The sequence below is a fragment of the Heloderma suspectum genome, chromosome 6, assembly GCF_057233095.1.
Source record: "Heloderma suspectum isolate Gila_16-S chromosome 6, 16-S_ref, whole genome shotgun sequence".
Classification (NCBI taxonomy): Eukaryota; Metazoa; Chordata; class Lepidosauria; order Squamata; family Helodermatidae; genus Heloderma; species Heloderma suspectum.
This window is the reverse complement of record NC_139463.1, coordinates 71362503-71387577: the sequence shown is the minus strand read 5'-3', so window position 1 is coordinate 71387577 and position 25075 is coordinate 71362503. Positions and strand designations below refer to the sequence as shown.

Here is a 25075-nt window from a genome sequence, read left to right as displayed (position 1 = left end):
AAACAAGCCTACCTCCACCCTAAAATTCTGTGGACAGCTTACTGAGGCAACACCTAAAGTATCTTTGGTTTTACACAGTCTTCTAATTCAATACCGCATGCTTCAGAGAGATAAGGGAAACAGGTCATTACAGCGCAGGGTGTGGTCTTTGAAAAGACTATTTTAGCCTTCTAGAAAACGGCTACTTTTGGGGGTTTTACATTAACTACCAAAGAATGCCTATGATCTGTCCTAAATTTAAGAGCGCCTGCGACGGGTACCAATGTCACAAGTTCTGTCCAAACCAGACAAGGCTTATCAGAAATTCTGTTCATGATGAAACTGACTGCTTATGCATTCCTGTGACAAACTCATTTACACATTCACAAATCCAATCTAAGAAATGTGTGGTCAGCATTCTCACGAGTTCTACTGTGTATTTTTTTTTTCTTTTTCACTCTAGTTCCTAGGAAGATTTTTTGGAAACGGATATTTTGGCCATATTTGCAAACTTTTCACCACAACTGCCCTTACCCAGAGAGCCACAAAAGCTGGTCAAGTGACCAGTATCAAGCATACAAACGTGTACAACTGGATCTTTGGGTGGGAAAGTTTGCATCTTTTCACCAAAGAAAGGGGTACCATACAGGATAAAGGCACAAGGTGCCATATGTTGAATCATTGGTGAATCTTCCTGAAAAGCAGAAAGCTTTTGTGTATACTGTATAGCAATTCTGCAAGCAAAACCAGTTTCTGCGCATGGCTTACATCCCCTCTAGATTGGGTTACAAATGATTGCCTCTATCAGTGACTTTTACAAACTCAAACGCACAAACTAAAACGTCAATGAAGTGATCGATACCTCATCTTTTTGCTTCTTTTATCTTGTCACTAGCACCCAACACCTGAGTGACTATTAATTTGGAGGATGGGGTGGTGGGTGGGCTGGGGTGAGATTTTCTCACACAGATTTTCCAACTTAAAAGTTTGCATTTGGATATCTGTCTCAAAAAAGTTCAACTAAATATTCTGAATTGAATCTCAAATAGAAGATTTTTGAATTAGCAATATCAGATCTATTTAACTGATTCCAGTTTTTAGGTAGCTATAAATGCAGTACGTTCCAGAACACATGTTCTCATAGCAACAGAGTTGACACAAGATAATGATTATATAGATCTATGGCCAGGAAGATCATCCATGTAGAAAAAAAAAACATGCATGAAGCAGCAGCACCTCAGCCTTTTTGAGAAAATAAACCTACAAAGCACTTTATAAAGGATGACAGAGTGCTTATTGGGATTTCCGACATTCCCCTGGCTGGGGAATGTTGGAAGTTGTAGTTCAACATATCTGGAGGGTACATAGTTGGAAAAGATTGGTGCAGGTTTATAACAAATGCGAATACATGAAATTTTGTAATAACAGCATCATTTAGAGGCCACACAGAGATTTCAAGTTCTTTACATGGCTATCTGTACTACAGTCTCAACTGTTGCACTTGGAATTAGAACGAATTCCACCTCTACCCGGTTTTACTATTCCCAGCTGCTTGAATAGGCCCAGCCATTGAATTGCCTAGGAACCATTTACCTTGGGGGCCTGGCACATGGTGATCCAGTTCGAACATCACAGCAGCAAATTGTGGGTTACTTGACCCATGATGTGTGGGAACGCATGCTGTGCATGAGCCACTTATGGTAAACAACCTCTGATTGGCATGATCAGAGATCAGAGGGATGTGCGAACTTAAACGTGGTTAAGCCATGGTTTGTTGTTGGCTTAACCACTGGGTTGTTTAGCCCCTAAACAACCCAGCTGTCTGGGTTTGCACATCACACCAATGACCTCCAATCACACAAATTGGAGGTTGCTTACAGTAAGCATCAGCTTCGACTGGTGACTTGGGGGTCCAGAACTGAGTCACACTGCAACCTAAGGCAGGTCACAGCAGTGGCATCATCACTAGCCTGCACCTGTAGTAGTTATGTAAGCAAGAGAACTTTAACAACTACAGCTTTACTCACGTATGTATGTAAAGCTGCACCTGCTGAAATGGCATAGTTACAAAATTAAGTCCCTTGTTGCAGCCTTTATTTTGCCAGGGTGGACACTGAGCCCATAGAATCCCAGAGTAGTTCTGATTCTGAGCAAGAGCAGTCGCTCCTGGGAGAGGAGCGCGCTCCTCTTTCCCAGGGCCAACAGCTGACGGAGATTCCTCCCACCAGCATTCCTAGCTTAGATAGCAGTCCAGGGAGTGACAGAGCGCGGATAGCAGACTTGGTGGACGCGCGACGCCGACGCAGACAGCGGCGCCAAATGGAGGGTGCAGAAAGGAGGCGTAGTGCCCGGTTGGCGTGCAAACAACGGCTGCGCCCAGAGGATCCAAGGGAAAAGGGGAGGGACTCTCCCTAGTCCTTAAGTTCAGGGGACTGCCAGTAATTCCCTTTCAAACGGGGACCAACTGTTCCAACTTAGGGCATAGATCTAGTGCTGCTCAGATCTAGTTGCAAACGGTAGAGTTGTTAAGTTGTAAAAGAAGAATAAAGCTTTGAAAGGAATCCCTTTGTCTGTGTCTGGACTTGGCTACTGGATTAGACTGAGAGAGGCCTCCAAGGAGCCCTTGACATATTTAAAGGTGGGTCCCAGTTCTGAAAGAGTTGACAACTACTGCTCTAGTGATCGCTTTTTCCCTTTCCTATTCATCCCTTCAAGCTGCCTGTGTGCTGTATTAGAACGGCTCAGGACAAAGCCATTTGCAGCCTAAATGCCAGAGGTGCCCAGCTGTGGGCTTGTAGTATGTTTGAAAACCCCCCCAACCCTGTGATAATTTAGACTCCAACATGCCCCAAGCAGAGCAAAGGCAAGAGCCAGAGTGCCCCATGCCTCAGTTGATTATCGTATTTAATTCCATACAGAGATAAACTAACAAGGTTATTTGTTGTCCATGATTATACAAACTAAGTCATAAAATAATGTCTCATTTACAGATACTCTCCTCCCTGATAAACATTTAGGATTCAAGGAACCACATCAAGATGTTCAATGCAATGTTAATATCATTTTCAGTGAGGAAAATTCAGACTGGAATTTGTTTTTCTGAAGAGCTGCAATTGTATATTTTATCAAAATTGCCTGTCCTTTGGATAAGAGGAAGAGAGGCAAAGTACAATGCTAAACAACCTGGTGCCCTCCAGATGTTTTCGACTGCAACCCTCATAAGCCCCAGCTAGCATGGCCAATGCTTAGGGATTATGGGATGTGTAGTCCAAAACACCTGAAGGGCCACAGGTTGCTTTACCTTGACATAGTGTAACACAAATTAGCATTTTTCGTTTCCATAAACCTAGAGATAGTGGTGGCCAAAAGGTACAATAAAGTAGTGATCTCAACTCTTCTCAAGTGTTTGCTAAGCCCCAGCCTTACGCTTCCTTGCAGTACAATGTTCAAACAGCAGATTAGCTTCTTTCCCACTAGTTTTACATTACGAGAAAAACATTTTAAGTTTTACGAGAAAACAAAAGAGAAAAAGAGCCTTTGTATGGAATGTCAGCTGTTCAAGCATAGGACAAAAAATGTTACATCAACTTGCAACTGTTGTCAGCTGAAGTTCAAGAACCATCAAGAAATAGTGTTGAGAGTGTCTGTTTTAAATGTAAAGGAACTTTGCTTCAGTTACTGCAGAGACACAACAAAACAGTGAGGATAGATCCTGGCAGCACCACCATCCCTCCAAATCCACTAGAGCTTGATTGGTATCATTTGCAGCTTGAGAGAGTGTGTTATGCGTTTCCAACCACACAAAGGATGAAAGAACTGCACATATCTGCAACCTCTTTATGCAAAGTCATTCCCAGTATGCAATTATCTGGAGGGCTGGACAGGCTCTGTAAGAAAAGTGTCCTAGCTATGCACCAAGAACACCCACATCCCAATTCTGAATTGTACTAAAAGTCATGCATGTTATACAAATGAGTATGATTCATGTAATTTAGCAAAAATATTTCCATTTCAACACTTGGGCTTTCATAGCCTTTGTAATATTTTGGCAAGAACATTGGTGGTAAAAGGTCAAGAAAGGAGAACGATGGGAGAAAATAGAAAGGGAGGCTTAGAGTAAGCCGGGTGGGTACAGAGCGAATGGTGCAACACAGAAGCCCACCTGCCCTTTGCCCCAGAAAGTAGTAGCCAAAGTTCCATTTAGGATTCATGCCTTCACGTTCACAAACTTGTAGGGGATTCTCAAGTTTCCTCTCATTCCTTCCACTATTGCTCCATAATTATACAACTTATTGATACTTATTGATAAACAATGTCATGCAATTTAGCAATTCAGTTTGCCTAGAAATTATTAGAAATGGATGCTGTGCAGAAATGACACAGTCTTAACCTGGAGGGCATAGGATGCTCTCTCCGCTCCAGGTTTTAACAGTACCTAGAAGAGTAGATGTGATGTCGAACATGGACACAGTATATTGGGTTGTTTGAAGGGTATACACTGACACCACAAGTGTCTCAACAGTGAGAATGGAAGGGGGACCTGTACAAGTTATAACTCCTGGCACACATGGGGTTCAAGAACTGATGGGCATCCAGCACACATATACACAAATATATCCTATATAGCTTCATATCAATGCACCCAAAGTCGGGTCCAATGGGAGACCACAAAACCTTACAAAAACAAACAGCTGTGATGGGTCAAGGAGTTAACTCGGGCACAAGGGGAAAAAAGGGGCAATAATATCCAAGCAGCCCAGCACTCATCTGCCACAAGATAGGTCACTCCCTGCCTTCAGTTCTCGCAGAGTAGCCCACAAGCAGTTATTTTCTTGACATAATTTGTTGGGCAGACGTGGTAGCTTAGTGTCTAGCAGTGTGGAGCACTGGAATGGCAAAGCAAAGTTATGACCTTATTATCAGAAAACAGTCAAATCAAGCAAATAGAAACCCTAACATGTGTCCAACAGTCTCTTGCTGTGACAGTTTAATGCACAGGCTATCAACAACATTCAATTATACTTAAGAATGAGGTTTTCAAGAGATTGCTATAGAAGTACACAACTTTAATCCAGGGGGATTTTAAGGAGATAGTCCCCTAACTGCAAACACCCAACTGCCTATTATTGTGGGCAAGTCATTTTTCCTTGAATTCAGTGTCTGCATAAAATGTCTTTCCATGCTGAAAAGTACAAACACTGATGGGATAAAAGCTTGCTAATAAGAGGTGCTACAGAGGATGACTGGAAGAACTCTAATAATCCTTTAGAATACCATAAGGAAGATTGTGTGTTCTCAAAGTGTCTGAAATTATGTTTTCTCTTTTAATTTTTGTTTAAATACAGAAGCATATAAATGCGAACGACAGGAAAAGAAGAACAGTGTTTTTATTCACCAGCCCACAGTGGGCCAGTCAAAGCAAATAGGTTTCTTGTTAGAAAAAGCACAGTGGAATCTGTTCTATAAGCAGCAAGTTTCTAATTTTGCAAGTTTGCTTGGAGTGCCAGCCAACATGTGATAGCTCCAGCATTTATGCCAAACTGCACACATATCTGCGTATATGCAAAAAAGAAATTGAGTACGGCATATTTCTGCTTTTAAACATACATATAGCCTATTTGTGCTCCAACAGATTGACAAAATTATAACATGCCACTGTCAATGTACCTCTTCAATCTGTCCTCCAGCCTTACTGGGTGTTACCTGCTTCCATCCTGAAAGCCAAATTGTAAGAGCAAACTTATGCTCAGAAGATCTTATTCAAAAACCTATGATTTATAATTGAAAGAAATAAAATACAGATTTCAAATCAATATTACAGACTGCTTGGTGGGGGGAAGAGAGGCGAGAGTGTGGCTTCAACAATATCCCACAACACTTTTAACACCATTGTCTACTTAGTTAGATGAAATCCTTTCTGATGTTTGCTGTGCTCTAGTTCTCCTGAGAACTGAAGCCCACAATGTTGTTTTACATGGGGAAAGGAATGGAATATTCCATTCAGGCAAATCAAGAGGATTTAATTTTTAGTCTACACTGAGTAATTTTTCAGCAAGGAAACACAGCTTAGAGTTTGCCATTCAATCATGGCAGAAAACAAACAAACACTATGCCAGACCTACTGCTCAAGCCACTCTGTGACACACAGATACTGTAAAGTGAGGTAACACTTATGTTTGCAACCTGAGGAAATGTATATTTTACAAACAAAGGTATATGCAGCTACCAAGAATTTTTTTTGGGAAGTATTGTATTTGAAGTAGATCTGCAACCCTCAGAATGAAGTTATGTTGTTCAAATCACTGATCCTATAGAAAAAAAATTATCTACAAAAGCATTGATCCCAATGTCAGTCATGCAGCAACATAGTGATGACAAATGATTGGTTCCCTTTGCTATTTAAAGTTATAACAAATTTGTAACCCAAACGGATTGGCTGTCCTTGCTCCTGTCAGAACCAGGACTGCATTAGATTAAAGCACGAAGAGAAATCAGATGTCCTGTTTGAGGAAGTCTACCTTTTGTTGGCATTTGAAAATATTTGGGAGGAGATGCAATGAACTGGAGTCTTCTGCAGCTTCCTGAAAGTATTGGTATATCTGTCAGCCACAACTGCTTCATGGATCTGTTATATGCAGGTGTCATTTCCCTGGCCAGGGCACTCATAGTTTCAGAAACATTTTGGAAAACTTTGAAGAGGACCCTCAGGATGTTTCTTGGGTGTAATTACTGAAATCTAAATATAGATGGAACTATTAGAAAATCACAGCTGTAATATGCAAAGCTTTATGGGCTCTGAGGTACACACGCAAAGCAGTATGCCATCAGTGGCTGCCTTACTCTTTCCAGTGTTGTGAAGTGCTTGGCATGAACATCTCCAATCCAAGCACCCCAATACAGACATTGGGCCAGATCCGCTCATGGAGTTGCGTGTGTGTATTATGGAACCATTGTATTAGGACAAAGGTGCTGAACTTAATCAACAGACTGTAGATCCATTGACAACTTTATCTCTTCATGATGCGAGATTATAATGAACCACATTTGCTAAGGGATGTTGACCTCCATACAAAAGGCCTCGCTATTGCAAAATGGTGGATGCAAACCTACCCATGTAAGTATGAAGTAACTTGAACTGCACCTAGCTTTTTTGGTAGATCAACTTTATCCATTTTTATATTAGGAATACAACTCTGAAGTGTATAAAATTATCTCCAACGTTCAGACACAACATACCTTTGGGAAGGAAAAATACACCCATCTCACATAGTAGGATTCATAAATAGCAGCCAAATACTGTAATTTATTGAGAAAACCATTTTTTGCAAAATTGGATTACAACTGATTTACCAAGGTGTTTTTTTCCCTTTAAATTTATAAAAGTAGATTTAACTGGCCAGATTGTTGGCCTGTAGCATATCTACACGGAATTGTGGGTTTGAAAACATGACATGGAATGTATAAAACCATCCAGGGTAGCAGAAGATGGCGAACTGTTAAGAATTATTCACTTTTATAGCTAGCTTTACTACCTACAAAAGAGAAGGAACAGATAAATATTATCACAACATCTTTCGAATACTTATTTTTCAGAAAAAGGAGGGGGGTTAAGAAGTTTTCATTCAAATATGAACAGGTATGAAAAAGGCCTAATACTATTTTTTAATGCAAAATCAAAATTAATAGATGGTACAAATATAATCAGCAACCTCAGGGATGCAATGACAAGGGCTTTCCATTTCTTCTGATCTAATATCCCTCTTTAAACATAAAACCTAATTTTTAAAAAGAGAATGACATGCTGGGGTCAGCATGATGGTCTTTGGGTAGTTGAATTAAATTTAGGGAAATTTAAACTCTTTAATCATGAGGTTACCTCTGTACCTTCTCCTCAAGGTGCCAATAGCTATTTGAGCTGCTTAAATGGTACTGTATTTCAACTTCCGTTAACTACATCTGAATAAGAACCATGACTCTCTGCATTCAAATTAGTTCGCCACAATTTAGCGCCACTGGAGATTGAAAGAACACAACTAGCAACTTGCTTAACATTCAAACATTTCTTTCCCATTTCCTGTAAAACCTGAAGTAAAACCAGAAAGCAGTTATCCTATATAATATGCATCAATACAGGAGACAGCATCAATGTGTGCACATACTCCACGGTAAACATTTTTCAGCCAACATGGCAACTGCTTTCCCACCAGATCCCCCAATTCAGGTTTAGGGTTTGGTTTTGTTTTTTTACAAGTCCAGCCAAACAACACCTTATTTGTGGTTCTCCACTTATCGCCTAATGAACTCAAGAAAAAACAAGCAGCATCAAATATGATTCCCAAACCAAGTCATACCTTATACACACTTCTATATAATTAACTAAGTTCTAATGTATGCCCAACAAATAGCATACTAATTTGAAAACGTCACTTCTGATTGAGTCTCTTCCCCCTGCAGCTTCATACCCAAGTCCCCCCCTCCCCCAAATTAAGAGTATGTCCTTTCAAAACGTTTCACACTTCAGTCCAGCAGAGCCAAGTGAAAAACGTTTGTGGGAATACAGTAGCTTAATGTTCTTGTCTAATAAAGCCCAAGCGACATTGAAAGAAGATAACCATCATGTTAAAAACACCCCCCACCCTCACCCCGGCCTATGAATAAGTTATATAAAGTCCTGAAATCATCTCCACTTTTGAGGCAGCCTTACCAGAGACTTCTTGGGTTCCTTTCTCTCCCCTTCAAAGCACCTTTTTAGAGTAGTACAGATGTAAGAATAATTTTTACTATAGAAGCTATTTGTTTCTTTTTTCTTAAAGAATCACATTTGAATGATTATAAAAATTATCTATTGTAACAACATAGGTCCAGCTACACTGAAAAAAATTACACCGCTTATTCGAAATACATTTCATTTTAGAAACAGGCTACTAAATAGGTCTATACAAAAACTCTAAAATAATTTTTCTGTATTAAAATAAAGAGTGTGTTAGGAGAACTACTCAAACGAGATTAAGTTTCGCTTACTGTCTGTTTGCTATAATGCTTGATATTCTGCAATCATGTGGCTGGCTCACTCCATAACCAGCACACACACACCCATCCACGCAATCACACGCGCACGCACACAAAAGCTGAAAAGGAATTAACGATACACAGTGATAATTAATGCTCTGGGATTTAGTCTCACAGTCTTTCTGATTAGTACAAAGGAAACCAGGGCCATCTCCTCTTTGAGGAGAAAGTCCAGGATATAAAAGTAAGCATACCTCATCAGCTGATATGAAATTATAAAAAATTCCACAAGTCTTAGTCATTTCGAAATCTATAAAAGTCAACAGTAAAACGTGCAAGCCAAGCTGGGCTTCTGTCCTTTCAGAACCCCTGGGTTTGATTACCACTTTGCTGTACAACCAAGATGAATGCAACGTTCTTTCACTTGGGGCTGTAAAAGACACCACAAGATTTCTTCGGGGCAGCACAGTTCCAGGTTCACAAGACCAAGAGAATGGCAGGCAGAAGACAAAGCAGTTAATGGTGCTGTACTGAGCTGTTTTTCTCTGCTAGGTGTCGCAGGAAACTGTCCTCACCTTGGCCCCTATGATTTAAAGGCTCACTCTTAAACAGAGCAGGAGGTGGAGGTAAATGGGGGACAGGGGGGACAGGAACAGGGAGGTGATGTGGATGGTGTGGGTGGAGGTGCAGATGAGAATATGGATGGCCAATGGGGCGGGGAGGAAGCGTGCTCACTGGGTTCATATTGACTGGCGGAGTAGGGGCAGGAGCATTCGGTGTGTTCGCAACAGAAGGTACAGTGGTGGCGGGAGAGGCTGTGGCAAGTGGGATCTGGGCAGCAGGTGGCACATTAACAGGACTGGTAACTCGGAAGCACTTTTCCTTGTGTGCCTTAAGCATGTTGGAAAAGCGGAATCGCTGGCCACACACGTCGCATGGATATGGCTTCTCCCCTGTGTGAGTTCTGCGGTGTCTCTTCATGTTGGGACGACTGGTGAAGCTTTTGCCACAGATTTCACAGATAAAAGGCTTCTCTCCTGTTAAAAATGTAAGATGGAACTCAGGTATTTGATTTCATTCTTCAATGCGTTAAGGTCACCTCTGCCATCTTCTTAGCTAAGCAGTGTTATCACACTACTTTGGCTTATACCCCAAGTATCTTTGATGCTTCTCTACTGCTGCACCTCCTCCCACCTCCCTGCCTCTCTGTATAAAACTGGAGCTATCCACACTACCTGTTCCACATATATATATATATATATATAATATATATATAATATATAATGTTATATAGTATATAAACATATACATATATATATATATATATCACATTCTCCACAGCCTTGTCACCTCCCCATTATCTTTTTGCTTTTATATGCTGCTCCTTACGGAAGTCCTCTCAGAATACATGCGTTATGCCAACAACTCTCTCCTTAAAACCCACCTTTTCTATGAAACCTGTGTCTTTTTAAACTTAATTTCCAATTGAAATGAAGTGTAAACACATGTAATTCCATTCCCTCAAATACTACTCTTGCTTACCCTGCTTTTCCTTCCCCACCCGCCAAAATTTAGATTGGGGCAGAGACTTATCTTTTTATTTCGCTGTTGTTTGGGTTCAGATGATCAGCAGGGGAAACAACGCAGCGTAGGTTGTTTCTCCCACTCCAACGCATGCTGATCACATGACTGGGATTACCCTAATTACCCATGCTGCATCACAGCTAGCCATGTCATCCAAACCCAGCATGCGGCATGAGTGTAGTGCATTTTCACCCACCCTACAACCCATGGCTTGCAGTATGGGTTGCAGGGTGGGTAAAAGTGCATTACGCCCATGCTCCATGCGAGGTTTGGATGATGCGGCGTGGGTAAATGGGGTAATCCCAGTTGCACAAGCAAGGGAAACAACCGACACTGCATTGTTTCCCCCGCAGATCATCTGAACACCCCCTCTGTGTATTACCATCACATTATCAACATCATGGGAAAGAAAGAGCTATTGGCTGACAAATTAAATCTGATCTCACTACTACCGTGGCTTACATTTGACCTATTTCACGTTGCAGAACTGTATTAAAAAAAAACAAAAAACATCCTTACCAGTGTGGGTTTTCATGTGCTCATCGAAGTACTGTTTCATGTTGAAGTCTTTACCACACCACTGGCACATAAACTGCTTGTGTCCAATGTGGATGCTCATGTGGGAACGGAGTTGATATTTGTACTGAAATCTTTCATCACAGTTCTACAACAGACAGTAAGAAACAGATCTTTCATTTGTAGGACTCACAGGCAAGGAAGTTATAAAGCAGCAGCGTATCCTATAGTACAGACAATCAAATGACAGTTTTATTTTTATTTAAATATATTTATACCTCACTTCACCACCCAAAGTTTCAAAGTTGCTAATATATCAGGAAACAATTAAAATAAGAACAAAATTGAAATGAAATCCTGCTCAATATGCAAATCAGTTCTGGAGACAGTTGCTACAAAGTCTCAAAGTAAGAGACACACTCCTGGTAAAGATCTTACTGGATAATTGTGTTGACAAATGAAATAAATAAATCTAATGAACTATTCCTCAATGCAAGATGGAAAAAAGAAGTGGCTTGGATAAAAAAGCAGGAAATGAGGAGGAAACACTTCATTTTATTCCATCTCAAAGCCCAGTTGCCAAGATTTAAACTCTTAAATTTAAGAGTCAACAGTAATTTGTAATTAGACTGTACTGCATACAGATGCACATATAAAGTAACAACCAAATGCAGATAAGAGGGAGAGGAATAAAAAACCTTGCTCATGTTTTGTATGGCTCCTCATTCATTCCTGGAGATAACGAAATGGGGTGGAGGGAGGAGGCAAAAACTTAACTTCACATTTCTATAAGATGGAGTCTCTCTCTCCTTTGATTATTCTATTCTGCCCAGCATCTCTAAATCTACACTCACATTCAGGTTTGTTCTACTGCTACCTATACTAAAAGAGGATATAGTCAAAATTTGACATATGATGGCTGCTTATGAATTCAGTATGGCACAACTGCAATGACATGGATAGCCAGCAAGGTATATTTGACCGTGTTCATGCTACCTCCCACTTTTGATCAGCTGTGGGGATCTGATACAATTAACCTCCTCAAAGAGCTTAAGCAACCACCATCTGGCCAGTCCCCTATAGCAGGGGAGGGGCATTATGTCTTGCTTGTGGGCTTCCTATAGGCATCTGGTTGGCCGCTATGGGAACAATGCTGGACTTAGACAGGCCTTTGGTCTGATCTGGCAGGGTTCTTCTTATGTTCTTATGTATCTGACCTCAGTGCTTGTTCACTACTATGTGCATGTTTTCCATCACTCCCAATTCCACACTGAATTGGCAGAGTTCATACCTCACATCGGAAAGGCTTCTCTCCAGAATGCTGCAGGGAATGAACTTTCAGTGACATACTGCGTTTGAAGGATTTTCCACAGGTTTCACATGTAAATGGCATATCCTTAGTATGTGCTGAAATGTCAAATGAGGGAATAAGAGTTTATATGCTACCATGAACTTAGTTTACATCACTTATAGAATACTGTACCTTCATTCTACCTAAGATTCCACAACAATAGGGGTAGTATTTTTACCTCTCTAGTGTGGTGGGTCAAAGAAAGAGGTAGGGAAGAACCCAAAATCCACACAGTCCAATATCATACGCTCAGGCCAGATCCTCCACAACAAAGTATTAATACTGGTAACTGATGGTTTTCATTTTATTTAATAAATTTCTATAGTGCCCCTTCAGCCAAAGCAATTTACAACTATAATAAAATCATTTTGATATAAACAAAATGCAACAGTATTGCAATAAAAATCAATATTTAAAAGCTACAGTTAAATTCAGAACCTAAAAAGCCTGCAACTGTGTCTTATAGCAGGCATGATTTGGACTCCTCTATTAGCGTGGTTTCATTAATGGAGGTATCCAGAGCACTGTCTGGCCCAGCTACATTGGATGTGTTTCAGTTGCTGAGGCATGAGGATGCAGACAAAGCACTTGGCCAAGTTCAACTGACCACTTGTATGCTCAATCCTTGCTCATCTTTGTTACATCTTATAAGGAGGGGATAGCTGGTTGGGTCCAGGAGGCTGTAAATTCCTCCTTGACAGAGGGGGCAGTACCCGGTCCTGAAGAAACCTAACCTGGACTCAGAAGTGGAAAACAACTATAGGCCAGTTGCTAACATCCCCTTCTTGGGCAAGGTGCTTGAGCACATGCTCTGTAATCTACTCCAGGTATTCTTGGATGAAGTTGATTTTCTAGATCCATTTCAATCTGGCTTTAGGCCTGGTTTTGGGACAGAAACTGCCTTGGTCACCCTGTGGGTTGACCTTTGCTGAGAGAGAGACAGGAGGACTGCAACCCTGTTGGTTCTCTTGGACCTCTCAGCAGCTTTGGATACTATCAGCCATGGCATCCTCCTGGAGTGGCTGTCTGGGTTGGGAGTTGGGGGCACTGTTATACAGTGGGTTCCATTCCTACTTGGACGGTCGCTTCCAGAAAGTGGTGCTGGGGGATTATTGCTCTGTTCCATGGAAATTATGTCACAGCATTCCACGGGGCTCAGTTTTATCCGCCATGCTTATTTGACATCTACATGAAACCACTGGAGGAGGCTATCCAGGGATGTAGACTGACATGCCATCGGTATACCGATGACACCCAGCTCAACCGCTCCTTTTCATCAAAACCAAATGAGGCAGTGGATGTCCTGAATCAGTGCCCGAACAGGGCAATGGACCGGATGAAGGCCAACAAACTGAAGCTCAATCCAGACAGGACAAAGGTAGCACATGGTTCATCTGCCAGACTGAGTGGTATTCAGCCTATCCTGGAGGGTGATGCACTCCCCCTGAAAGATCAGGCACACAGCTTGGAAGTGCTCGGATCAATCACTGACCCTTGAGACCCAGGTGGCCAGAAGTGCTTTTTAAAAAAAATATATACCAGCTGAAACCATATCTGGACAGAGATAGCCTGGCAACAGATATCTATGCTCTGGTAACCTCCTGGTTGGATTACTGCAATGTGTTGCATATGGGGCAATCTTTGAAGACTGTTCAGAAACTTCAGTTAATTCAAAACAGAGCTACTAGGTTACTAACTGGGACTGACCAATATGATGATGTGATGCCAGTGCTTCGTCAGCTGTAGTGACTTCCAGTCCATTTCCAAGTCAAATTCAAAGTGTCAGTGTTGACCTTTAAAGCCCTAAATGGTTTGATACCTGGGTACCTAAGGGAACCTTTCCTTCCATATGTACCTGTTCAGACCCTTAAATCATCTTCAGAGGCCCTCCTGCAGGTGCCCCTGCCAAAGGAAGCTAGACGGGTGCCTACAAGAGAGGATGCTTTCTCAGTTGTGGCACCCCACTTATGGAATTAACTCCCCAAAGAGGTTCACCTGGTGCCTACATTGGTATCTTTTTGGCACTAGGCAAAGACCTTTCTTTTCTCCCAGGCATTTTTGAGACCTGGTTCTAGATTTTTATGGCTATTTTATCGACTCCTGTGTTGTTGTTGTTTTGCATTCTTTTACATATTTGTATTCTTTTAAATATTTGTATTGTATTTTATATTTCTAACTGTTTCTAGTTTTTAACTGTTTGTAATCCACCCACAGAACATTGGTTATTCAGTGGATTAGAAATATAATCAATTAATAACAGTATTATCATTGACCTATACCAGGAGGGGTCAAAAAGAAAACATCAGAGATGTCTGTATGGCAACAGCTAATTTGGCAATATGACTCAAATGAGCTTACAAAAGAATTAGCAAAGACAAAAAGCCTATAAATCTGACTATAAGGCCGCATTCGGACGATCACAGTGGGGAAGAAGCCAATGTGGCTGCTCTCCCCGCCCTCACCATTTGTATTATTCCCTGCGCTGCAGCGCAGGTCAGTTTGTCATCTGAGCCCGGTGCAGCATCGTACTTGCCCTACAACCTTTACTGCATGTCGTGGGTTGTAGGGTGGATATGACGCCATGCCATGTGCCAATGACACGACAACCTGTGCTGCAGTGCGGGGAATAATGCAAATGGCGGTTGAGTGCATGGCATACAAAGGGGTGGGGGAGGAGATATGATGGCTTCTTCCCCTGCTGTGATTGTCTGAACTGAGCCAAAGGCTTCTTTCTGCCTCCAAATTATGGCAAGACCCTGAACATAAATGATCTACCTAGACTTTTTACCATCAAAGAGGAAAGCAGCTTTTTGCCAACAAGTCAACTCCGCCCAAAATCCCACCTCTACGCTCAAACTTTCCTGCCATCTTACTGGGTCAAATCAATCCATCAGAACCTCACCTTAAACAAGGGCCAGATTTTAGATAAAAGAGGTCCAACTAAGCAGGGCAATCTTCCTCTGTCCTTTGGACCCACCTACTTAAAGCAAATATGGGCAACTTGTGATGACACCCCCCTCGCCCAGTTATACTGACGACATTCTGCCAAACCATAATTTGTGGTGTAATTCTCGTTAAATTGTCTCTGGACGTGGATACTTGGTCCAGAGGGAACAGAAATATTGTTAGCCCAAACAAACTGCCTACCCTTAGCCTAGTCTGCAATAAGATATACATCCTCGTGACTGACTTCATTGTATGACTAGGAAAGGAAGAACAGTATATTCTTCTTCAGCATATGCAGCTGAATCAGTCCCTTGGCTGCACACAGGGTGGAGTACCACCCTACTTTCTCTCAGCTGCATTTACAGCTTTTGAAACTCACAGCTCTTGCACTGGGCAGATTTTATAAGGCAACTGAAAAAGGAGGACTGTCTGGTTTTAGAAATGTCAAATTGAGATGCCAAAGACTGATCTGCTATACCTCCATTTTTAGGCCTCAGTTGCAAATAGGGATGATGATGCCTGGTGGGAATGGATAAGTGTGTAGTATTGGAGAGGAGGCTTATAAATACTATTTATCTATTTATAAACACAGGAGGTATTTGCAATGCTATAGGGAAGTACATTGAACAGCCCCAGAATCAAGTAGTAGAGAGGTAAGGAAGACCAATATTATGCACATATGGGCAGCAAAAACTCACCAACCATGTGCTTTCGCACGTGAGCCATGGTGTAGAACTTCTTTTCGCATATCTCACAGGAGAATTTTTTCTCTGCATATCCATGGACAATCTTGATATGCTCATGGAGGGACCATAGCTTCTTGAACGATTTATTACAGGAAACGCACTGAATGGATGGACGGGACAAAGAAGCATAATTCAAATCGCTTATTTCATATGGTATAAGGTAGCTGTAATCCAAGTGAAGCAAACGTACAAGGAAGGAGACCACAATCCTAGGTACATTACTTTGTGCAAGTGCTAAATACCACCCAGTGTAGTTTTCTGGATTTCTTAGAACTCAAGATACAAGTTCAAAGAATGAATGAATGTTCTTGAACTTACAACGCCACCTGCTGACTCCTTGACAGCAGAACAGCAGCTGCATCCACATTTCAAGAAGCTGGTGGGTAAGCAGTGGTTCAAGCCATCTGGTTCTGATGGAGTAAATCATCTTCTGGCATTGGTGCTGGAGTGGGATTTAGATTGAACTATAAGATGATTCCTGTTCGGTGACTAAATCTACCTTGCACCTGCTGGCTCAAGAACAATAAGTTTCTGATAGAAGTCTAGGAAGTCCATATTATGTGACCAGACTAGATTATTCAAAGTGACGTATATTTACATATCTTACTCAGGTTGCAGGAATCCGGGAGCCTGATTAGGAACTGAGATGAATAGTGGGGTAGAGGAATCAAGACATTCAAACACTTTCACAGGGCAATGTGAATTTGCAGTAATGAGACTGATCCCTGGTTGCAAAGGGAGCCAAATTCTAATGAATCTGTATTTCATTAATTATTGGTCAAATAATTACCATTGTTTTAATAACTTATATCCTGCTTATCTCCATTAAAAATGGACCCAAAGTAGAGTACAACATTAAAATTAGATAAAGACAGCAGATCACACAACTAAATGCAAATAAAATACAATGATGCAATTTCCATCAACTATCGGACATGATATGAATTAGCAATGTGTATAGCCACAAATAAATCTTAACACAATCTCTAATGGTAAAGTTATGTACATGGCTAATTGGCACTCTGTACTCCAAAAATTAAAACTCTGTGCCAAGAAAAACTGAATTTTACCATTTGTATAAATTGTTTAAAATACACACCAATTATAATTCGTTCAAGTTGAAGAAATACCATTTAAAAAAGGACAATTTTAGGAGAAAGTGTGAAATAAGAGACCTGAAAGTTTCTAACTCTGCCCCTGGCATTGTGGCTGGATTCTTCAAATGGGTTAGCCTACTACATAATCCAGATTAGGGCACTCCAATTTGTGACTCTCATCTGCTTTGTTTGCTCTCTCCCATTTAGACTGGGAACTAGATATGTAGATAGAAGCTACTGAATCCAGTTCAAATTGAGGAGGCTATGAGGTTTTTGGGCCAGAGGATTGTTTAAACTAAGACAGGATATAACAATCAGGAGTTGGAGCTGGTGAAGTGAAGTGAAGCAGAAGGAACTTCTGTGCCTCAAGCCTATTGGGCTCACACATGTCAAAAATGTCACATCCAGTTCATAGTCAGGATAGGTGCAATATCAGAACCTGGCAGAAGGCTCCTTGGAGGACTAAGCAAACACCCCAACAGTGGTGATAACGAGCACATGGAATACACCAACTACAAACCCACCCTAACACTTGAGATATCCCTGATCCAAAGCAAGATCTGATTCTTTGACCATGGTTTCTACCCCCAGGGAGACTGAGGAATGCAAGCCCTGTACATCCTCTTAGCCACCAGACAATGGAAATGTCACCATCTAACAGACAAAGGCTGAAGAGTAGACCCACAGTGAGAGCATCTGAAGGTTTCCCTGTAGTTATATAGTCCTTTGTCACAAACCGTAAGCATTAACATAATCAGGATAGCTGACTCCAGAGTACTAAAATTCTCAGGTCCACAGAAGAGAGTTGCTAGTGCACAATCTTGCTGATGCTGACCAACCTGTTAAACATTTACTTCCACAAGGATTCCTTATTTTCCCATTCATCCACAGATCTCTGCCTGGGCTCCTTGGAACAGTAGTCCCTGACCTCAAGTCCCCCACTTCAAGATCCCATAACCCCAGAAGGAACTAGTCATAGTGGTTTCTTGCTACAATTCATCCTCCATTGCTTCAAAGAGACTACCCTAAAGCTGTCTGGCTCTCTAAGGCACACAACTCTGAAACAACCTGTCATTGACTCATTGGTCCTGGTACAGTATCTCTGCAGTGTGATACCTGACACGATGACCCCTTGCACAGACTCCAGATTAAAAGACATGATACCCCCTCATACATTTTTCCAGTTCCATTTTTAAAACTAACCAGCATAAGCAAATTCAAAGTGCACATCAAAATATAGCGAGTAGTTTTAGTCAAAATGTTCCAGATGCTTTAAATAATAATTTCAGGCTTTAGTAGTAATCTAAACCACAATGTGCCAAGTAGCTCAGAGTGAACTGCAAGTAGTTCCTTGCCACATTTAGAGGTCAACCTGATTCATGTCTATTCACAAGTCCAAGGTCAACACTACCAAGCAGGGTTTTCTGATTTAAATCATGATTTAACAAGTTTTGCATGGATACTTCTTCATGCATTTGCTAAACAATGGTTAGAAAATGACCACAGAACCATGTAAATTTACAACTAAATAATTATTTACATCATTTCATTTTTACAACCAGGCTTTGCATCTCTTTGTTGCACAGTGAATGCCTTTAAAATATTCCCATACAGGGTCTTTCTTATGACCAGCACCCATGACAGTTTGGGAAGTATGGGAATATAGGAACCTGCACACACTATACAATTTAGTCTTATTTCCAGTGTTGTTTCTTTAAGCTTCATTCCGGGCCCAGCTCCACCCCCACAAAAACAAAGTAGCACGCAAAAAGCAAATGCCCATGGACTGACAGAAGCAAAGGTATGCTAGTTACTGAGCAGACTACAGCAGACACTTTCATGAAGTGAAAATAAAATGCCTATGTTTGGTAGGTACACTATAAATACTCATACTTAAGAAATTAACAAATTCAGAAAATTAGGGTGTATAGTATACCGAAGACAGACCATACCTTGGTCTCTATGAACAATTTTATCCACAAGTGAAATCTAAAAAAAAGAAAAGACTCCATGCCTGAATTACAGATTTTTTACCACGCGTTCTGCATCTTTTCAGTGATGCTCTCCAAAATTATTTCAGTGCATACGGATTTTTTCTGGTCAATCTGTGCCTGTTTGGGCAAAAGGTGTCAAACCTTTATAGCCCCAAACAAGTATTATGTATTTTCAACTCTCTCTCTCTCTCTCTCTCTCTTTTTTTTTTACACACAATTAAGGTGTTTAATAGTGAAAGCGTATTAAGGTGTTTAATAGTGAATAGTGTATGATGGCCATCACAGATAGCTATCATAGCTAATAATTTCACTAGGGTCATAAGCTATCAAAAAAAGGTACCTTGTTTATTCACTCTGGATGGTAAGAATCATCCCTTTTTCAGACCTCTGACCCATGATTATGGAAGACTTAAGCAAAAGAATGAATCTGACACCAGTTTAACCCTTGCATAACCTCAGCTGGCTGGGTTTGCGTGACATTGAATATTCAGGATGGTGCCCATGTAAGTAAGCCACAATGAGCCATGGCATGGCATGCAAACAGCCCCACTGCCATTGACCTTAAGGAAGCTATTCTCAAATGAAGGAACTTCAGAGGGTGGCTGCAGCATGAAACTGCTGAATTACAATTTATCAAGAGGTTCAGTTCTATCTCCTGTGGCTTGAATCAAGATTAATGTGTTTTTATTCATAGTACATGATTAGCTTACCAATGCCAAGATGTTTGCTTAACACCAACACTGCTTTGTAAATGGTCACTGTTAATGTAGTCACTGTCTGTACTTCCTGCATTTCATTCCCCTCTTACCTCAGTGTTTACAATTACACCCCTATCCCCTCAAAGATGTGCAAGTTAGGATAACTCTTCATGCATCTGATGATGTGGACACCAGTTCACAAAAGTTTATGCCATAATAAATTTGTCCATCTCTAAGATGCTACAAGATCGTTGGTTTTGCTGAAACAGACCAACATAATTGGCCCTCTAGAAATAGTTACAGAATAGCACTGTTCAAGAATCCATAGTTTACGTATAAAAGCAGAAGTGACAAATCTTCAGGTAATGAGCAACATAAGGGGATCATTTGTTAAAACTCAAACTTGTATTCAGTTAAAACTTTTCAGATAAGAGGATTAACACACAGGGTTAACTATTATTTTAAGACAGTTTTCCATATGCATGTATGTGGGCAGGCACCAAAGAATGTGTAAGTATTTTCTTTTGATATATCTCATCTCAGTGAAACCCAGGAAATAAGCCCTATGAGGAAAGGCTGCAACATGCCGGGCATTTTATTTTAGAAAAAAGGTGAAGGGGAGATAATGATAGAGGTTTATAACTGGACAGAGAAAATGGATAGACATATTTTTCCTCCCTCTCTCATAATACTAAAACGTGGGGTTACCCAATGAAACTGAGTGCTGGTATATTCAGGACAGACAGAAGGAAGCACTTTGTCACACAGTGCATAATTAAATTACAGAATTCACTGTTGCAATATGTGACGATGGCCACTAGCTTAAGATTATTTTAACATGAAGTTCAACAAATTCATGGAGGATAAGTCAGTGACCCAATTTGCACATCATGAAGACCAACAGTTAACAAACCACAGATTATTGGAAATGCAACAGGAGCAAGTACGGATGGGCTCAAACTCTGGGTTGTTCATCCTCCAACAACCCAGAGCTCTGGGTTTGGACATCACATGACAATCCAGGGATGGGGGGGTCCCTGGGTTATCACAGTGGAAGTGGGCGCATAGGTGGGAACTAGCACGCACACTTACTCCCGCTGCATTTTCAACAATCCATGACAGCTATATGAAGCTATATACCTCCAGCTTCCAAGACAGTATGCCACTTAACACCAGCAGTTGGGGAGCAACAATTGGAGGGCTGTTGCACTCAAGTCCTGCTTGTGCGTTCTCAAAGACACCTTGTTTGCTACTGTTGGAACAGAATACTGGACTAGATAGGCCTATGGTCTGATCCAGCAAGGCTCTTTTGTTCTTAAGACCACTTTTAATATGCTGATTACCTAATGGTACCAAGCTGTCTCACTAGCACATTCTCACTTTTATATATTTGCCCCCATTTTGTTCTCACAGCAGAGAAGGAATCCATTTATCTAAATTTGATCTTACGGATTTGACTGGCCTGATTTTCCGAAATGCTAAGAATTGAAGACTGAGTGCGTCAGCAGCACACAAAGTTTGTGTGCTTTGAAAATTTCTTCATAGGTGCTGTATAGAATCTGGATGGCAGCAACACAGATTTTGCTTTCTATGATTCTGAATGAGTATGCTTGAGGTGAGCAGTGAGGAGGAGAGAGAATAAACCCTCTGAGCAGGCTTTAAAATCCCTGCCTCATCCCATCGTGATAGCTGTGCAGCTTAGACCCTCAGCTCCTATTTGTTCCTTCCCTGTGGCACCTAGAGGAGTTTCACCCTAGATGAATTCCTACACAGTTCTGTAATGCAGGGTTGGTTAGAAGGTAGATCTAGATCTACTGGTAGATCTCTGGGTGATTTGCCATAGACAGGCAACTGTTGACTCACAATTAATTAACAATAGCAGCAACAAAATGACCCCCCTCCCCTAAATTATACTGCTGAAATAAATGGAGTTTGGGGCAACCAGGAGAGAGAGAGAGAGAGAGAGAGAGAGAGAGAGAGGGAGAGAGGGAGGGAGGGAGGGAGTGTGCGCGTATGTATGAGCATAAGCACTATGTGCTGCATTCCGTTTGGGTACTCGAAACAAATTCTAGGGGTCAGAATTGTTTAATTCTAAGTGTATATCTTTTTCACAAGGGTACAGTTGGTGGATCTCAAAGTTCTAGTAAAAAACAAAATAGATCTCGCAAGCCTGAAGTCTGCTCACCACTGCTATAATGTGTACACAAATGTAGATTTCACAGCATTTGGATAAAAGCAGGAAGCCACCCAGTATATGTGTGGTTCAGATACCCTTCCATTTATTATACACTACGATATTATTTATAGCTTTCCTACATGGAAGTAATATCCATGTAGGAAAGTAGCCAAGTGTGAAGTAACACCTAGTCTCACCCCTCTCCTTAAGTGTTCACCAACACTTCCTTATCAAAACATGCCATGTGTTGTGACAACCCACATTCTACAAGTAGTATTACTCAAATAGTTTAGCCTGCTCTTAGAATCTGAATGGTCTAGGAGCGCAGCAAACTCAACTTTACATTTATGTTCATGATCTCTGGAAATCAACTTCTACTTATGCTAACCAGTGCACATTTGGCTCCTGATCTTCAAATTCCCCTGCAGTGTTGTGTAGAGAAATCCTAACAGCCAGCCATTATGCCCTCCCCACATTCATACATATTAATTTCCTTGTGTGTGCAAAAGGAAATGTTGATAGAAGTAGAAAGGCTTGGGACCTTGTCCTTCTCAAAGGATTTCCCCCCTTTCAAAGTGTCCAGGGGACAGCAGAAGGTAGGGAAATCTGGCAAGCAGGCAAGAGAACCTACCTGAATGTTTTTTTCACAGTCTGTTTGCTGGTGAAGGGAGAGCTCACTTTCTAGAACAAATTTCTTCCCACACTTGTCGCAGATCTGCATGCGCCTGTGAGTGACGTTCATGTGCTTCTCCAGATACCAGCGTGTGTTAAACACCCTGGGGCACTTCTCACAGGTCAAAGTCTCCTTTTCTTCACACTTTGATTTCTGCACAGGTGCCTTGGGCTCCTTTGCAGTTTTCTTCTTACGCTTGGGGGGCTCAATGCTCTTTCTACGGCCCCTTGTAGTTCTGGAAGTAGGGGAAGTTGTGGCGGCTGCAGCAGATGCAGCTCTCCTTGTCCTCCTTTGTGCAACACTATCTTTCTCCTCTCTTTGCTCTTTTTTCTTCTGCCTCTCATTTTCCTCATCATCATTACTGTCTTCAGTGGCCTCTTCCTCCCCACTGTCACCCTCCTCTTCCTCACTGCTGGTCTTAAGAACAGCAGTTTCTTTGGATTGGGAGGGGACCCCCTTCTCCCCTTTTGATACATTTAATGTTTGGTTGTTAAGGTTTACCTCTACTATTATCTGCTCCCTTTTGTAAGTCACTTCATCTTCCTCCTCGTCCTCCTCCTGCAAGTCGTCAGAGTTCTCCCTGTCTTCTTTCACGGCTCGGACCTCTCCTACTGTTCTGTCCTCCCTGAAATATGGCTGCTCCTCTCTTTCATGGAGATGTGGTTTACTTGCTTTTGGGTCCACCAGTACAGAGTAAGGACTCCCAGACTCCCTTTTGTACACTTTGGTGGACAAATCAAGTTCCTGGCTGGCACCGTGATAGAAAGTGGGTGGCACTTGAGCCCTGTCCTCTTGCGCCATCCCTGCTACATGTGTGGTGCAGTTTTTAGCCATCTGCTGGCAAGAGCTGGCTGTTTCATTCATGGGGGCTCCCGATTCATTGAGCACCTTGTATTCCCGAATACCAATGAAGTAACTCCTCTGGAACAAGATGAATTGTCGGAAATAACTAACACATGACTGCCTTTGGGAAGCAGAGCACCAAAGCACATGTAAGTCATGGAATTCTGGTTTTACAGCACGAGGACATCGGCAGCAGTTCACAGGAAGAAAGCCAATAGCCAATCAACAGCTGAACATTTTGTCTAGAAAAGAAGGAAAAAATTAAGTCAGTGGTTTAAACAGAATTGAAGGAACTTATCCTTGAAATCATTTATTGCCTAGTCTAAACAGAGTACAGGATTTGCTGCACAAGTAGTTAACCATTTTCATTAATAATGGCCTATTCATCTTATTGCCTGGAGAGCAGAAAAAAGGTTTAATTCTTCTGGCAAGAATGCACTTTTCATCTGATCCTCAGAGCAACAGAAGGCTCTGAAACAGAGTTCCAGAGAAATGACTTCATCTCATTTAAAAATGGCACATAATAGTTTCTCCTATCTTAGTCACCATGCCCAATCATAAACACAGGTATCAACACTGCATTTGCCCAATCCAATGTTTTTAACATCACAATTTACTTGCTTGCCTATTCTTACATTCAAGACTACAACAGAGTTGCAACAGATGCCACACAATTAAATTTGATTAACTGGGAGGGTGAAGTATTTCTCAATTTAAATGTTTTATCACTCCGATTCATTTTATATTTATTGAAAACTCTTGCAAATATTAGTTTACCCTCCAAGCGAATTTGGAAAGCAAAACAAAAAATGAACCTTTCATATTAACTGAAAAGGCTGTATGGATTTTGTGAGTCAGCAATTACACAATCAAAATACAAAATGCTATTTCATATTTAGCACAGAACTTGGCATATCCTGAAAATATTGGTTTTCATTTTTAAGATGATGCTACTCCTATAGTTGCGAAGATCACCCTAAAAACTGTTGAATAGTGCCTAGTCCAGGAATAGGCAACCTGGTGCCCTCCAGATGTTTTGGACTACAACCCCCATAATCCCCAACCACTAGCCATGCTGGCTAGAGTGATGTGAGTTGTAGTCGGGGGCACCAGGTTGCCTACCCCTGTCCTTATGAAACAGGAACATAGGAAGCTATCATATATCAGTTCAGGCTATTAGTCCATCTAGCCCAGTACTATCTAATCCGATTAGCATCAGCTGACCAGGTTCATGGACATGGGTCTTTTCCATCACCTGTTACCTAGCCATTTTCACTGGAGATGCCAGGTATTGAACTAGGGACCTTCTGTATGCAAAGCATGTGCTCCACTGCTGAGCTATGGTCTTTCTCCTATCTCAGAAGGGAAAGTGGGAGTGGGTGGGAATTCTAGTGGTGGCATATACGACAGGCTTTTAGTGCCCTCCATAGTTCCTCCTTAATTCTGGCAGATGCACAGATGAA

At 41.3% G+C, this 25075-nt stretch overlaps 1 protein-coding gene across 2 annotated transcripts in view; it reads right to left on the bottom strand.

Moving 5' to 3' along the window:
• Positions 1 to 7131: 7131 nt before the first annotated feature.
• Positions 7132 to 25075, bottom strand: part of ZNF652 (zinc finger protein 652) — a 42066-nt gene continuing 24122 nt past the window's right edge. For both annotated transcript variants that reach the window (XM_084804802.1, XM_084804803.1), the window contains 5 exons: positions 22728 to 23854; positions 16084 to 16231; positions 12380 to 12495; positions 11092 to 11236; positions 7132 to 10025 (listed from right to left, as the gene is read on the bottom strand). In XM_084804802.1, the coding sequence (XP_084660928.1) occupies positions 9505 to 10025; positions 11092 to 11236; positions 12380 to 12495; positions 16084 to 16231; positions 22728 to 23633 (1836 nt within the window). In that variant the 5' untranslated portion in view covers positions 23634 to 23854 and the 3' untranslated portion in view covers positions 7132 to 9504. The remainder of the gene's footprint in view (positions 10026 to 11091; positions 11237 to 12379; positions 12496 to 16083; positions 16232 to 22727; positions 23855 to 25075) is intronic.